This window comes from Catharus ustulatus, chromosome 26 (genome assembly GCF_009819885.2).
Source record: "Catharus ustulatus isolate bCatUst1 chromosome 26, bCatUst1.pri.v2, whole genome shotgun sequence".
In the NCBI taxonomy this organism is placed as follows: domain Eukaryota; kingdom Metazoa; phylum Chordata; class Aves; order Passeriformes; family Turdidae; genus Catharus; species Catharus ustulatus.
Window position 1 is genome coordinate 4346599 of NC_046246.1, and position 17785 is coordinate 4364383.

The following is a 17785-nucleotide window of genomic DNA, read 5'->3' on the forward strand; positions in this document are numbered from 1 at the left end:
TAAACCAGCTGGGGCAGTGTTCTTTATCTTTTCACAGCCCATCCTCCCTCCAGGAGATCTCTCCTGTTCATGGCCACTGAGTCCCAGGGCATGGCTGATAAAATTCCATCATCCCATGGGGAGATGCTCCAGCCAGGAGAGGAGCCAAACATTTCCTACCCAGATAAAAACTGAGACTTTGAACACCAAAGGAGCCCTTTTTCCATTGGATTCCAAAGGAAAACCAGACCCTTCCACATCACCACTGGAGCTTGGGAGGAAACTGCACCTTGTACAGGAGCACTGCTCCAACTGAGCCACATCTGTCACTGCAGGAGGATGCAGCCACCATGGGATGGGACTGCTGCCAACACCCTGCCTGACTGACGGCTGTCAGCTTGGATTCTGACTCTGGCAGGGCTTGGGTTTGTTCTTTGTAGTGCTGTATTTCTATTTTAATTTCCCTAGTAAAGAACTGTTATTCCTAATTTCCATATCTTCGCCTTAACCCCCTTAATTTTAAAATTATAAGAATTTGGAGGGAGGGGGTTTACATTCTCCATTTCAAGGAGAGGCTCCTGCCTTTCTTAGTAGACACCTGTCTTTCAAATCTGTGCCAGGGCTTCACCACCCTCAAAGGGAAGAATTTCTTCCTATTACTTGTTATTAAGAACAAACTTCCTCACAATGGTCTTCACAAATACACCAGATTTTGATGTGCTTTGGGCTTTGCAATTAAGAAACACACACAGACACAAACCACACAGCAAGTAAATAAACCAAAACATCCACAAGAAAGATTTGTTTCCAAACAAAGAACTTATTCCCTCAAAACCTCACCTCTGGCTCTGTGCTGAACTTCTCTGCTGCTGGTAAGACACAAACAACCACTAAGGCTGGGACTTTGGTTACACTAAGGTTCTAAATGAACTGAAATAAAAATAATTCCAGTTTCTCACAGCACAAGGCATGCAAACTAAATGGAAATTACAAGGATGTAAAAATCCCCAATACCAGAACAGGGTCTGTGTCACAATACACATGTTTATGCTGTGATGCTCAACAGTTACTTACTCCAAACCAAGCCTTTCAGTACACTTACATATTTGAGTTTATTCCACAAGCAGACCAGCACTGCCCAGATGTCAAATGTGTGCTTTTGACCAAAGCTTTCAGAAGTATGGCTAGTGAGAAGATTATGTTCTGCAGAGCATGGAATCTCCTTCATTCCATTTAGCTCAGAAGTTGAACAGCTCATTAAGAGAGGGCCATCATGGTGTTGTTTAGGGAAAGTCAGTCCATGGAATACAACTAAGAAGTACCAAGGGTGACAATCCAGGGTGGAGCAGCAGCACTAGAACCTCAGGAAGAGTTCTCATCGTCTCTTCCAAAAAGATGATTAACTATGTTAGTAATTAGTTGCTACTAGCCATGTTACTAAGAGGAGAAAAAACAAACCAAACCTACCGTAAATAAATTTTTAAAGAGAGTGAACTGTTTGAACCTGGAGTTCTCTGCTTGTCTGTCCTCAATTAAGAAACCACAAGGTGGTTTTGTGCACAAACAGGGAAAATTTACAACTGTAGCACTTTTTTGCTTGACAAACACAGCAGGACCATCTCCTGCCCAGGCTGGTTTGTGCTCCCAGCCCCACACTGGTGACTGGGCTCAGCCCCACCAGGTTCTGCAAGTCCTTTCCCCTCTCCTGGGAGCTCAGTGCCAACAGCAACTGATGGTGCAAATGGGAGAGCCTGGATGTACATCCAATTCTAGTTCAGTATTTCCATCCTTATAGAGAAAAAATATCTGCTTCATTCTTTAAGGTACCTTCCTAACTCTGGCTTCCTTTTTGCCTTTAGCACGATTAAAGACAATAAAATCCTGTTAACAGCCTGTGTTAACTGTACTTCATAAAGCTTTCTGAGCAAACAGCACCATTTAAAGATGAATTTCAATACAGATTAAATCTTTTCATGTACTTTCAACTCTTTTAAGAAAGATCAAGATTCACAGAAGTACACAAATAAGTTATTAAAAAAATAATAATAAAAAGGGAAGTACTCCAAAACGTCTCCTGTGGGAATAACTCTGTATAGTTGTGCTAATTATGTTTCAAGTCCTTCTCACCTAAATTTAGACAACTAAACATTAGTTTATTAGGCTAATGCTTGAGGTTTCCTTTCTTTCCAAAGGAAATTAAGGAATTCTGGCAGCAGCAATTTATCGTGCCCTGAGACTGTGGATCAGCTATCAGATGGGAAAAGGACCAAATGCAGAATTTAAATCTTGTCTTTGTCACCAAAACCTTGATGTATTAAACTTTAGTTATGAAACAGTTGGTTATCATACATTTTTTACTAAAAATTCAAAGGCATTAGACACAACTTACTTTAAAACCATCTAATGAAGAGGTAACCCCTATAATACTTCAAGCTAATTCTAAAATTAAACAAATTTATCTAAAGCAGTAGGAAACATGGTAACCAAAATTAAATATATTACCATCATTCTTCAATCAGTATTTACAGCAAGGACAAATAGATCACAAATTTTTCAGATCAATACCAGTTTGGTAAAGCAAGTTACAGTTTCTTAAACTTTTTATTTCCCTTGGAATTTCTGAGGAGCACTTCCAGAGGAAAAGAGAATGGCACTAGAGGCAGAACACAGGCTAAAAGGATGGACACTGTGAGAAGCTCTAGTTCTGCTGCCATGTCCTCACTGAACTATTCTCTGCTGCAGAAACCTTCTTTTGAAGAGTTTAGAGGATCCCAGAGAACAAGTGTTACGAGCAACTTTACCACATTCATGAATGGATGATGGAAATAATCTCAACTGAGGCAGCCATTGACACAAAACCTGCAAGTTCATGACAGAAAATTTCCTACAAGACTGACTTAGGAAAGGCATTCTGCAAGGAATGATGGGGTACAAGAGTCATTGATTGTAGAATCACAGCAAGGTTTGGGTTGGAAGGGACCTTAAAGACCATCCAAGTCCAACTCCTAATGAGAAAAGAGTTGAGATAACCACTTCAAAAACATTGTGAGTGACTTCAGAATTAAATTCCACAATCCTGAAGATGCAAAAGGCCTTGAGTTGGGCACGAAGAGCTGATTTAACTTTCTGTATTTTACACAATGTGAGAAGTCTTAACCTAAATGCCTGGGATTCATTATGCTCATTTTTGGAAAGAGAATTTAAAGATTATGACATTAAAACATCCTTTGAGAGGTGAACAAGCCATGGCAGAGAACCATTTTTGTCATCTTTGTACCATTCTGGAGTAATTCAGCAACAAAACTTTATAAATGAGAAGATCTTCAATTTTTAATTACTGTCATACAAAATTAAAAATCTTTTGCAAACACCTGTCTTATTTATGTGGACACCCAAGTGTTCATCTGTTCACACCACATTAATTTCCAACAGCCCAAGTATCAAATTTCAGTACAGGCCAAACTGCCTTGTCTAGTCCAAGGGGTTATAGACAACTGTTGTAAATAAATTAACATTCCAGTCAAAACAATTAACTGTTCACAACAATAATATTACACACAGATTCAAGTTGAATTTCCATAAATATTTTTACAAACTACACAAACATACTAGCAGATACCTTTCAAGTTAATACTGATCTTATGCAGCAAATGTTTTACTTAGCATAGACAACGTTTAATTTAAGGCAGAAATTAACTTGCTCTAAAACAATTTACAATAAAAACTTACTAAAATCTATTAAAATCAAATTAGATAAACTTCTGTCAGTCTTAGACTGGCAAAAACTTTATTCTTTAGTTTGTTGTTCGTTCATGGATTGAGTTAAAAGATGGTGACTGCTTATCCATGGGATTTGCAACACGCCAGCTTCAGTGTATGTGCTTCTGGAATAATTGCAGAGATTCTAATACTGAAAAGAACAATTCTGAAAACACCACCAACTGCTAAGCTCCTGTCTGAAGAAATCATTAAATTACTCCTTATTTTCTCCACACAAAGGAAAATAATTTTTATAAGAAATGCTTGTTATGCCTTAGGCACAAGACTTGGAAGAATCCAAAATCATGACCTCCTGTAGAATGGGAACTGGGCCACGATGGGGAAGAGAACTGGGATATGCAGGTCTTCCATGACCTCATTAATTATTAGGAGATCTCTGTGTGCTGGATTTACTGTCTGCTAATCTCACTCCTCACAGGCTCCATCAGCTTTTGGAGCAGCCCAGGATTCACTTCTCCCCAAGAACATCCTGGCATAAAACCTTTGGGATGGTGCCTCAAGCAAGTTGTGTTTCCTCCTTCCTGACTTACTTGCCCAGGGCAACACCACTTTCCTGGATCACTCCTGAATTTTACTGAAGTCCTCTGCTTCAGCAGGAGCAGAGAACCTTGTCACTGCCAACAGCAAGGGAAGCTTTCCATAACCTACAGGGACATGTGGAGCAACAACTGATAGAGATGTCCAGACTTGGTGCCCAGGGAATAATCAGCCAACGGAGAGAGAAATAATTTTTCCCAAGACCAATGAAGATGATACTGACCTGATGATATTTGTAATTCCTCAGTAGAAAACTGACAAGTTGGGAAGAAAAAAGGCAACATTCTCTTTTTCTGCAGGTGACACCACTTAACTCTACAGATAAATGGAGCATGTCAAGACAATGAGCATGAAGTAACAAGAGACACCAGGATGGACTGCATGACCTCTGAGCAACCTGCTCCAACACCTGACTGTCCTCACAGTGTGAAAGTGTTTCCTTATGTCCACTAACATTTCAATCACTGGCAATGAAGTTTAATTCAGGATTTCTCAAATTACTATCCTACATGCAGCCATTTCCCTTCACATTTCTTGTAACTAGCCAATATTTGATTCCCCCAAAGACCTGCATGTTTATGAACTGTCTATGAGCAATTCCACAGAATTGCTGGAGCCTATAAAGTGTTTGAAAGACATAGGTCTAAGAAATTCACAGATGATGTTCATTCCCTAACAGCAGAGTAGTCAGACATCTACACAACTCACCCAGCGAGACCCTGGGAGGCCATGTTCTCTTTGGTAACAATTAGTTTCAATGTTCATCAACAATTAGTTTCACTGTTATCACAAGTTTCAAGTGCCCTGATACAAATTCAGCAGTTAAACTTCTCTCCCAAGCACCAACGGAAAACTTGAGCCTCAGCTTTCGTCTTTCCCAAGGCTGGAGAATGGGAATGCTTTTTCATCTTTGGGAAAAGGGACAGCTCAGTCTTACTGTGGGCTATGGACTCCTCCACACAAGCACAAACATGATTTAAACCTCATTCCTGACACAAACCTTTCAACGAAATGCTACATGTGTGCAAGAAAGAGGACTGGACTCATGGTAAGATTATTTTCAGCACTGCTTAAAATATTCACCCACGGTTCTTTCACAGCTACAAAGTGTTGGCCACAAAGATCCTTCCACTGGTTTAGAGATGAAGCAATTCTTCAAGTGAAGTTGGACTTGATCACCTCAGAGATGTTTTCCAACGTTAATGATTCTGTGATGCCAAATAGATGGGAATGGACAGTGTGCTTACAGACCAAGGGGTGACAATGATGGCTCAAGTTGTGACAACAAAGGAGCAAGAGCTGGGATGTTCATGGCTAAAGGTACTGGCACAAGGGTTCCAGCCAAGTCCTGGCAGGGGCATGGCTAATGGAATTCACACAAGGGTTCCAGCCAAGTCCTGGGATGGCCATGGCTAACAGAAGTCACACAAGGGTTCCAGCCAAGTCCTGGGATGGCCATGGCTAACAGAAGTCACACAAGGGTTCCAGCCAAGTCTTGGGATGGCCATGGCTAATGGAATTCACACAAGGGTTCCAGCCAAGTCCTGGGATGGCCATGGCTAATGGAAATCACTCAACGATTACAGCTTGAGCACCCAAGAACTGCCATCTTAACTCACTCTGGCCTGACATGGACAACTGAAATCAAGAGGAGCAGCAAGGACATCGTGCTTCACACAAGGAGACGGACGGTGACGACAGCTCCTGGTTAGCTGCAAGTTTATTATTTAAGTGATGCCAAGCGGCTCGTGGCGATGATGCTCAGACACTGCCCTGGGGCAGGGGAAGCTGAAGGGCCCCGAGGCCGGAGGGGCAGCGCTGCCGGTCTGGGGCCGGGCAGCTCGTGCGGGCTCGGTGCCCCCGGGACCCCCGGCGGGGCCGCGCCTCGCCCGCCGCATCCCGCCCCCACCCGCGCCCCCCGCGCCCCCCACTCACCCTGCCGCGGGGGCCGGGCCCCTCCTCCTTGGCCTCCGCCATGTTGCGCCCCCCCTCAGCTGTCCCAGCCCGGGGCGAGGGGCCGGGGGTCACTCCCTCTCAGCCTCCCCCGCGCTCCGGGGAGTGGCGGCTCCGGGGGGCTCCGCGGCGCGGCGGGCGGGGCTGAGGGGGGGCCCGGCGGCTCCCCGAGAGCGGCGGGGGGGGCTCGGACCCGCCAGGCCGCGGCCGCTGCTCCCGGAGCTGCCCCGACCAGCCCAGCGCGCGGCCGCTCCGCGCATGCGCCCCGCGCTTGCGCGCGCTCGCGCAGGCGCGGCGGGAGCCCGGCGGGGTCGGGGGTGCCCCCGGGGCGGGGGGGACGCGCCGGGATCCCGCGGCGGGAGCGGCCCGGAGGCTCCGCCGCCCTCACGGGGCTCCCGGCGGCGGCACGGGGGCGGGGAGCTCGCGGTGTGGCTGCTGCGCTGGCGCGGTGGCGGCAGGTGGTGGTCGGTGGTCTCCTGGCTCCTCAGGCGCCGCCGGGGTGAGGGCCCGGCCAGGCCACAGCGCCGCCCTCATGGCCTCTCGCCCTCCTGGTGCCCGCCTCACCTGTTCTGCTGCTTACACCTCTGCTCCGTCATTCGTGAATTAATTCATTTTGAATTAATTAAGTAACTTTTAAATTGAATTTGACGTTTGTTGGTACTGTCGCAAAATGTGGAATATGTAGAAATTTTCTTAATGATGTTCTGTGATGTTTGATGAGTGTGTGCTTTCAAGCCTTGGCAACAAGAAGGGAGGTTTAATCCGTGAAACAATTAGCAGCTCACAAGCTCTAAGTGGTGCCCAGGTTTTGAGAAACAAGTTATTGTTGGAAGCGTTGCCTTGTTAAGGTTTAGGCCTGGACATGCTTCATGGTCTCAGACCCAGAGGGAGTTTAACAAAGCCTGGGGAAAAGGATGTGCCAATGCTGGTGGATGCAGGAGATGCACAACTGATGGGCCACAAAGGACTGCCAAGATGAGCAATGAACTGATAAACCCAACCTGGCAATTGTGAAAGGTAATTCTGGCAGGGGGAAATCACAACCACCAACTCATGGACCACTGACCCAAGAAACCACGAACCCAGAGGAAGAGAAACACTGAGCGTGGCACTAATTAGTGTGAGAAGCAAGAGAATCCTTAACCAGTAGAAGATAGAACACTAATTAAAAGAGAACTGTGTAATATGTAGCCAAGGAACACTGATGGTTTGTTAAGAAAACCTTTGAAACCACGTGTGAGATACAGATTATTGAGGTTTTTTTGTTGTGAGCAGTATCAGACATTGCTAGCACCCAGAAGTTGATAAGGACATTGTGTTCCCGTCTCTTTAACAATTAAATAATCTATCTGCTAATTAAAACTTGGTCTTAAAGGAAATCTCCACTTCCCAGTTTATCTGATTTGCACAATTATAGGCTGGTGCTGAATTGCAGCTGCATTTCAGTGGTGACTGAAGTGATCCTTATATAAACACTGTCCTTCAGCTGGCCTGAAATGCTGGATACAGAATATTGGAATTCATTTAGGAAATCCTATCAGGTCTCTCTTAGAAATCATAGCACTCCAAGGACAGAGAGATAATTAATGTGATAATTTAATAATTAATGCTTTTCATTTATGCAATAATCCTCATCCTCAAGTCTAAATGAAAATAATCCTTATCCTGAAGTCTAAAATAATTCTAGTTGATGAGTTGTTTTGTGAAATTTCTCAAAGAATTTGGGGTTTTTTAATGGCAAAAGATGTTATATGTGAACTGTGAGCCTGATATTTTATAGTAATTTTAAAAGGTAATTTTATCTTTAGATAGCTACAAATGAAAATAATTAATAATTTAATCTTTTTTATTGTGGACAAAATACAATAACAATAAAAATTTAATACGGATTTATATTTAATTTTTTTAATAGTTAGAAATTTTAATATAATCTCAATATAGGGCTGCACTTGTCAGAGTTCCCCAGGTGTTGTGCACAAAATTCACTGTGAACATGCAGGTGTTCCAGGAGCATGTGGAGCAGCTAAAAATGCAGATTTCTCAGTGGGATTTTCTAGGAAAACAGAAAAGAGAGAAATAAATTTGCTACATAATGAATATAATGAAGAATAAATATTTATTAACTTAATGAAAGTATAAGAAATTCAAGTATGAAGAAAACCTTTAAAAGTTTAGAGTTTGGTTTAGAAATTAAGATATTTGGGAAAATAAACTCGCTTTTTCTTTTTGCCCTCTGGTTTCTGAGGCTTTGCAGAGGCTGCCTTCTTGTTTTCAGGCTGAAGTTTAGAAATTGTGGGTGTTTTTGTGTTGACTAAACCTCTGTTCTCATGTCATCCCAGTGCCAAATGCTCAGCCACTCAGGGTAACCTCAAATACCACAAGAACTCCAGTGGCATGACAAAACTACTGTCACTTCTTTTACATTGTGGATTTCCATTGTATGGTATAAAATGAACTTGTTTAAGAATTTTAATGGAAACACACATCCTTGTGTCATTGTGTGATTCTCCTAAGTAAATCAGGGAGTGATGGAAGTATCTGAATTTTCAACATCCAACAGAAAATTCTTTCAGAGCACTGTATGAAATATTCTGTGAGAACTAGATCATGTCACTACCGCAGATCATAAATCAGCCACGTGCTGTTGAAATCTCTGCCTGCTGCAGGTTTGCTGAGGCTGCTGCTACAGTGGACAGACAAGAGGGTGACAGTGAGAGCCAGATTTAAAGCCAGATCGACCTGGTGTGGTCTGAGACATCCAACACCTCTGCAGGGTGTTGGAACCAGAGCAGGACATTCTTCAGCTTGTTCAGACACTTTGACTCTTGGGTGTTGCTGGCTGAGCTTTGGGAAGACTTGATTGTGGCCTTCCAGTGAACAGGGAAGATGGAGAGAGACTGTTCCCAAGGGCTTGGAGTGACAGGCAAGGGGAAATGACTGCCCACTGCCAGAGGGCAGGGTTAGATGGGATATTTGGAAGGAATTGTTCCCTGTGAAGGAACAGGGGCTCTGTGTGTTCACAGGAGCCCAGAGCAGCTGTGTTTGCCCCATCCCTGGAAGTGTCCAAGGCCAGGTTGGATGGGGCTTGGAGCAGCCTGGGATAGTGGAAGTGTCCCTGCCCATGACAGGGTTTGGAACAAGATGATCTTTAAGGTCCCTTCCAACCCAAACCATTCCATGATTCTGTGATTCTGCATGAACTGTCTATGTACTAATGACTAAAAAAGACACTGCAGAATATGTACATAATGTGGGGATGACTCTGGCAGAACAGACCAAGATAAATGCCTGGATAAGGCAGGGAAAAGATAAGATTGTTCCACACTATTGTTTTTGAATTGCTTTTTAATTCACCCCTGGAGTGTCTATATTCCAATCTGCTGCACAATCCTGCATGAGACTATTCCTCTTTAAACCAGTGACATTTAAAAAGGAACCACAAAACCCCCTCCACATGCAGGCTGCAGTTCAGTGAACTGGATGAATGATCTTTGCACATCCCCACGGGCACGCACAGCTGAATATAGATCACCCAGAAAACCTGCCAGCTGTACAGAGTGGGGCTGGCCACTCCTGCAAACCTGCCAGGCTTTGGGCTGGGCACTCCTGCCTCTGCTCCAACGTGGGGTCTCTGCAGAGAATTCCAGCTGCAGGTGGAACAGCCCTGCTGTGTGTTTTGGGCCAAACACAAATAATTAACAACAAATAATGTTGTTTCCTTTCCACTGAGCATCCAAACAGGACAGCTTCGGGAGATGGACAGAGGAAAATATGGCTGATGCAAATGTTGTACCTACAATCATTAAATTGTTAATGTTGGGAAAGACCTCTAAGATCACCAAATCCAGCCATCAGCAGAGCACCACCACCACATTCACCACTAAACCATGTGGTGTTTTGGGCACTTTGTCCTTGTTGTTGTCATCAACTGAGCAGGGATGTGGACATGAGCAGCCAGTGGCCTCTTCTGTCCCAGAGATGGGCAAAACTGTGGGCACCTCTTAATTTTAGGTGTTCTTGTACTGCAGACTCTTCCAAGGCAGGGCTGTAATGCTGTAAGAAAAACAGGGAATATTTCAATGGAAAAACAATTGCAGTGGCATCTCCTCTCAGGCCCTGAGCAGACAGGGGAGACCTGGGGGCAGTGAGGACGTGGGTTTGTGTCCCAGCTCAGGGGCTGCTCTGGCTTTGTCCCTCCTCGTGCTGGGTGGGATTTGCGTTTCCCTGGCGCTGGTGATGTCAGGAGCTGCCAGGACAAAGGGGAACAGGAGGCTTGGAAACAACAAGGATCAGGGAAAGAGAAAAGCCAAGTTTTAAAAAGCGAGTGCTTAGTCATAGAGACACAGATGCAGGAGGGCTGGCAGGGGCCTATTTCCATCCTGAAACTCCCCCTCATTCCCAGACTTGCTCTGGCTGTGTTTGCTGTTGAGATAACGTCCCCTTCCCCCACCACCCACAGACAACTGAAGGAGCAGCCGTTGAAAAAGGAAAAAAAAAAAAGAAAAAAAAGAAAAAGGCAGTTGCCTTGCTCTGCCTGCAGGAGAAATGTCAGGAAGTGTCTGGTGGTGGGTGGGATGAAAGGAGGAAGCTGAACTCTAAAGAGAATATTCTAGCTCTGCTCATGCAAACAAATGCTCCTCTGTATTCTGCTTGATAAGAACATCCAGGAGCAGGTTCTCCTGCGTGCAGGAGTGTGGAGTAACTTACACACCTCTGAGTGATTTCTTTGTACATGCTGCATTAACCCAGCACCCCATGAACTGGAGAGGAAAAGATGGAAACAGCTCAGGAAAGCACAAGCATCATCAATAATTAATAATGCTTTTTTGTAATAGAAAGGATCCAATATTAATTATGAAGTTAATTTCTGTTTGAATGGTTTATGCATCTGTATGAAATTTGGACCAGGATTTAAGTTCAGTGCAATCATGTTTTTATTCTAATTACAATAATTATAAATCTATTTTGCATCCTCTTTTTAAGTCTCAATAACACAGGCTTTGTTTTCCAAATATGCCAAACAGCAATTTTTGCACACCAAATATGGCAGCTCTCAGCTCCCCAAAGTGAATCTGGTTATAAATACAAAAGAAATTGTTTTGATTCATTGTCAGTGTGCAAATGTGAAAATAAGCCCAGAACATGGGTCAAGATAAGTACTTTGGATTTCTGAAGTCACAGAGTCAACAGGGAGGAAAGAACTTAATTGCACACATCATGAAATATTTAAGCAGACAGTGACCAACGTGCAGATGTGGGATGCAGACTTTTATAGCTAATTCTGTTACAAACAGCTGATGCTGCTCTGCATCAGGGACTCTCTTTCTTACTCTGGAGCCTTAAAAATCATCAGTGCACCGTTTTGAAACTCATTTTTTGCACTGGGTGATCTGTTGGGAAAATTTCTATGGCAGAAGCACAAAACCCAGATAGAGAACTGAGTTTCTTATTTACTACAGGCCACCAGCTCAATGCCCTCTTGGGACATGGGTGTATGTCATCCACAGCAGATTGGTGGGTGGAGGTTGTCATAAGAGCAAGCAGAAAATTTCTCTTCATTGCACTTTGTTTTCTTATTACTGTCATTATCTATTTTCCAGCTATATCCATGCCTTTCTTGTGCTTCCAGGACAGACTTATTGGAAAGTTTTTCTAATGGAAATCCAGTCTATAATAACAGAAGTTTTGTAGCAGGTTCATGGCAGATTCTTTTGTTGAAGCAGGAGAAAAGAAATGTGAGTTTTCTCTTCACATTTGGGTCTTTCCTTTTGTTTTTCTATCTGCTCTTGTCTCCCTGCAGAAAATCTAAACTCCCACCCCAAGTAAACCTCCTCCCCATGACAGCCCTGTGGTGCTTTGGCAGTGGGAGAGTTCATGTTGGCACCAAGCTCACCCTGTGAGTAAAATGGGGTGAGATCAGTAAAACCTGCATGAGACATTTCAGACTGCTTGCAGGCTAGCTATCTTGATACTTGTTTAGATCCTATTATTTGCCATAATAAGATGCCAAAACTAATTTTCAAAGAGGGAACCATTAGACTTTGACAAAATTTTGCTCAAGGTCTGGGATAGGTGTCAGGTCAGAGCAGTAATCCCCTGGGAAGTCTCTTCAAGTGCCTGATGCTACAGCAGGATTCATTTTATCTTTTCTCTGGAGAGTCACTGAAGAATGCCATGAATAACCTCTGGAGTTCTTTGGCCATTTGTGTTCTTTGGAGACCTGCTCTCAAATCTTTATTGGAAAATTGCCCCCTCACAAACTCTGGTTTTCTTTTTAGTATCATTCTGAATTTGTGCTGTGACTACATCACTTTTTCCAAATACAGAATAAAGCTGTTTATTTTAATATTTCCACTATTTTTGTGTTATGAAAAAAAAAAAGTTTTGATTTTCAGTTCCCTCTTTTGTGTTTGTCTTTTGGAAATGGCAGTGGATTAAAAATTTATATGTACAGAGAAGACTTTGCCAGTCTTTAGATTTTTGAGAAAACCATGGCAGCCTGATGAAATACAGCATTGTGAGTCTGCTCCCTTCTGCCCCACTGACATTCCAAACATTAAGCAGAGCTCAGCTCAGAGCTGGGATTTTGCAGAGTTCATGTTTCTGTTTCCCTGCTTGTCTCTGTGAGAACAGGATTCTCTGTAACAGTTACATCCCATTCTTGCCACATATTTATTGTCACAGAATCCTAGACTGGTTTGGATTTGAAGGGATCTTAAATCCCATCCAATTCCACCCCCTGCCATGAGCAGGGACAATTTCCACTATCCCAGGCTGCTCCAAGCCCCATCCAACCTCACTTTGGACACTTCAGGGATCCAGGGGCAGCCACAGCTTCTCTGGGCCTCCTGTGCCCACCCTCACAAGGGAGAATTTCTTCTATATTAAGCCTAAATTTCCCCTTTTCAATGGGAAGCCATTCCTCATTGTCCTGTCACTCCAGTTCCTGATGCAGAGTCCTTCTCCAGCTTTCCTGGAGGCCCCTGCAAATCCTGGAAGGTGCTGTGGGGTCCCCAGACAACATTTTCTTCTCCAGCTGAACAGCCCCAGCTCTCCCAGGCTGTCTCCATAGGGGAGGTGCTCCAGCCCCTGCATCAAATTCGTGTCCCTCCCATGGATTTGCTCCAACAGTTCCATGCTCCCCTTATGTTGGGGGCACCAGAACTGAATGCAGTATTCTCAGGTAGTCTGAGAATCTCCTCCCTCACCCTGCTGGCCTCACTCCTTTGGATGCAGCCCAGGGCACAGCTGGCTTTCTGGGCTGCATCTAAAGGGCTGTGGCTAGCAGGTGACAAAATGTGACAGTTTTAAATTCTCTTAATTGAAGAAATACAAAATTAAATTATTTATAGTAGAAAACTATAGAAAATTAAGTTCTCTTAATAGGTGATGTGGATGCTGTTAACTCTAGGGCAGTGAGATAAATTCTAGTTATGTCTATCTCATTTCTCACACAGCTCAAGGACATGTCTGGATTGACAGCTTTGTTGTACAACTGTGCTGAGTGTTCCTGCAAGGCAGAGAGGATCCTTAACTCCAATTAACATCACTGGGAATGGAAGGCTCTTGGAGCCTCCTGGAAGACAGACCTGGCATGCTCAACTGTCCAAGGATCACTCTGCTCACTGGCAGAGCAGCTACTGCTGAGAGTGGAGACACAGGCAGCAAAGAGGAGGGAAAGACCAGATTATCCTGATTGTGTGATCTTGTCACAGAACTTCCCAACCTCAGAGCTCTCTATTTTTAAGCCTATGGACATATTTGTTGTGGTAGAGAGGAAAAACCTCTTGGAAAGCAGATTTAATCTGTGCTCAAGGAGAGGTGAAGACAGCACTGGAGGGAGAGGAGAGCCCTCATCGTTGAGTGCCAAGGAAAGTTGCTGCGAGCTGAAGAGCCTCTGCAGCAGCCCTTGGCCTCTCCTGCCATCCTGCCTCAGCCTCAGGTACCAGGTGTTGCTGTTGGCATTTTGCTTCCTCCTTTATTCTATCAAAGGTCACACTTCTTCATGAGACTGTGACAAGCCCCAGAATGATGCAATGTTCTGCAGGAATCCCTGTTCTTCCAGGCAGGTTTATCCCACTGTACCACAGCCTTGCAGCAGGGCAAGGACTCTACCCTGCACCTTCTGGGTGCCTCCCTGCTCTGCTCTCCCCTCCCACTCCTCCCTTTGCTTCCTGATTCTTAAAATTCCTGAGCACCTCTAGTTCTGGGACATACCGGAATTTGTGCACACAGCCCTTAAACTGTTTTTTTTCTGGGTCAAAATTGTCCAGGGAATGCCCAGGGAGTGCAGACATGGCATCTCCTCCCAGTCTTTAATTGCTTCTTCAGAGGGGATGATAGTGGGATTCGTGTTTGTTTGTGCTTGGGACACTTATAGAACCTCATGGGGTAATTATTCCTAATTAACAGCTTGGACACATGCTGCTCCTTCCTCCTACAATCTGCAATTAATAATACAGACATAATTCAGATTTCTCCTTGCCAGTCTTGTGTTTATGTTTATAACAGGAGGAAACAGTTTAAGGAAAAAAAATTATCAGAATCAATCACCTGCTGAGCTCCACACAGGGATTACCCAAGGATTATCCTGTGCTCGTGGCAGCTGAGACATTCAGAACTTTGGGCACCTCTGTGTCAGCCTGGTTCCCTCTGTCATATTCCTCTAAGGTCTTTTCCTCATTAGTCATGGACTGCTTCTTACCATGGCTTAATTCAAGTTTTAGATCAGTTGTACAGTATGATAAATCCTCAGAAGTAGTAACACTAGTGTTATTTTTGAATAGATTAGTATTTTGAGGGCAAGAAAGGTCTGGAGTTCTTCCTTTTTTGCTTCTCTCTGAGGTCCCTATTAAACTGAACTAATATATGTGTGCACTGAACATCCCAATAAACAGATCAATGTGAAGGATGGAGAAATACTTCAGCTCTTATCCCAGGTGTCACAAAGAATTCCCAGTCTCAGATATATTTGTTTACAGCAGAATATACTGGGGAGAACATCCCAAGCTTTCTTCCTCGGTGTTTGTTTTTGTATGAAACCAGCCAGCTGCCCAGCATGAGCACTTATAAAACAGGTGATTTTTAAGAGAGGTTGTTTTTACTTCAAGTCCTGCTCAAGCATCAGTTTTTCTTTGATTTGAAGACCAGGATAAACACTCATATTGCAGCTGCAAAACATGGATTCTTACCCTGGCCTCTGCTAGATCTGGAGAAATTCAAAGCCACTTTGAGGACTTCAGATAAATTCTACAGATTTTTGTTGTATAGATTTTCCATAGTCTTAGAATCACAGAATATCTTGAGCTGGAAGGGACTCAGAGGGATCATTGAGTCCCAACTCTTGGTCCTGCCCAGACACCCCAACAATCCCCCAGGAATCCCTGGCAGCCAAACCCTCCTGGAGCTCTGGCAGCCTTGGGGCAGTGCCCAGCATCCTCTGGGGAAAGAACTCCTAATATCCTAATATCCAGCCTAACTCCTCTGCCACAACTCCAGCCCTTCCCTTGGGACCTGTCCCTGGTGACACAGAGCTGCCCTTCCCTTTTTCTGTTCTTATTTTTGTCATGCAAATTTTTGCAGAATTAGGAGAATAATTTACTCTGTTTCTTTTGAAGAACAAAATTAATTAGTAGCCCCTTAGAATACAGTTCACTTATACTTAAGACACAACAAAGGCAAACTCAATCCTTTTCTACTCAATATTATTTGTTTCCTGAAGAGACAGAACCAAATGTGACAGTGAGGCGATGCCAGTTGCTTGTGTGTGATAAGAGCCAGTCCCAAATTTATTCTTACAGTGATTTAACCTCTGAGACACCTCGTGGTGGAAACACTCACTGCCAGAAACATGGCCATGGCCAGAATCCATTTTAAAACAACCTAGAGCTTCCATCCTGCACTGCTTGGAAGTGGCTGAAGTCCCACAGCCTGTACAACATTGATTCGGAGCCAGGATCAATCTGTGGCTCCGTTTTATTTCAAAAATATAAAGCCACAGGGACATTTCTTTTGTCGCTCTCCTATGAGGAAAGGCTGGGAGAACTGGGAGAAAAGAAGACTTTGGGAAGGTCTAATTCTTTCCAGTACCTGAGAGGAACACTGGATTTGTGTTTACAAACAAACTGTGGATCTGCTGGTAGATAAGACTAGCACTGAGAGATAGAAGAAACAATGGGATTGGTTGCACTGATTGATGGATGGAAAAAGATATTTGCCTTTACAAACTGTAGAAATGAAAGCAGGTATTGGAAGATGAAAGAAACAATGGGGGGGAAACGATGAATTCTGTAAGAATGAAAAATTAAAGGCAAGATTATACATTAGAGGGGAATCTTAGGTATCAGGCATTCCAGGGAGTCTGTGCCTCTCAAGTACCTCAGCAATGGGGAAAGAGAGAGGGAAATTGGGATAAAAAGGCAGCTGCATCCTCCAAAAATCTGAGAGACCCCAGGGGATGCCCCATGGCTCTCCCTTTATTGCAATAAAGCAAAAGGGACTCCTCTGTCTCCTTTTGGACATAAACCTCTGGTGTTTGTGGATTCATTTTCCTGACATACCTGAAGGAGCTGATAGGGAAGATGGAGAGAATTTACAAGAACAAAAGGGAATGGCTTTCCAGAGCCAGAGGGCAGGGCTGGATTGACAGTGGGAAGGAATTGTTCCCTGTGAGGGTGGGCAGGCCCTGGCACAGGTTGTCCAGGGAAGCTGTGGCTGCCCCTGGATCCCAGGAAGTGTTCAAAGCCAGGTTGGATGGGGCTTGGAGCAACCTGGGACAGTGGAAATGTCCCTGCCCAGGCAGGAGGTGGAACAGGGTGGGATTTAAGGTCCGTTCCAACCAAACTACTCTGTGATTCCATGATTCAATGAAGAATGAAACTGGCCTTGGACTTCCACAGGGTATCAGAAATATTTATGAGATTGATGATGTTTTATCGCAGCACTGCCGCTGTTGCAGGTCTGCAATGAACGTGGGACTTCCCCTTGAGTTTCACACGGGATTTGATTTTTGTTTTTTTCAGACCTGAAACTGAATGTGAAACATTCCTGGGAGCTTGAGAGGGGGATGGACTGAAACACTGCAAAGGGAAGGCATAAAAACGTGGTGCTGGTGTTTCCCGCTGGCACTGCTGTCAAGACACGGAATGTGCTTTTGGCCTGTTTTTAATAATGGAACACGGAATATCGGGACTGCAACCACTATGGTCTTGGGACAGCTGCTTGCTTTTCACCTCAGAATGCACTGTGTGCATTTTTGGCGTCGCTTTTTGTTTGCACCAAGCTGTGTTCTGCTTTCCCAGTACGTCTGGGGAAAAAAAAAAAACGTTCCTTTTTTGCTGCTTCCCTGCCCGACCTTTCACTCAAAACAAACTAAACGTGACCCCCTATGTTGGCGCCGGGGTTCCACTACCACCCTTAAATACATAAGTCGGACATTTTTTATGTCGAAGCAGAAGCGAAGCCTCCGGCCTGTAATGAAAATACGTTTATTTGACATTTTTCCAGCCGCAGGCAGAGTTCAGCGTGCCCTGAGGCG

At 44.2% G+C, this 17785-nt stretch overlaps 1 protein-coding gene across 7 annotated transcripts in view; it reads right to left on the bottom strand.

Moving 5' to 3' along the window:
- The window catches only part of LOC117007477 (zinc finger MYM-type protein 4-like), a 40841-nt gene extending 34465 nt beyond the window's left edge, over positions 1-6376 (bottom strand). For 5 of the 7 annotated variants that reach the window (XM_033080693.2, XM_033080692.2, XM_033080691.2 and 2 more), the window contains exon 1: positions 6232-6375. In XM_033080693.2, the coding sequence (XP_032936584.1) occupies positions 6232-6273 (42 nt within the window). In that variant the 5' untranslated portion in view covers positions 6274-6375. Of the gene's footprint in view, positions 1-6231 lie in introns of all 7 variants that reach the window. The other 2 variants (XM_033080687.2, XM_033080689.1) reach the window with 2 other exon arrangements.
- Positions 6377-17785: the final 11409 nt, after the last annotated feature.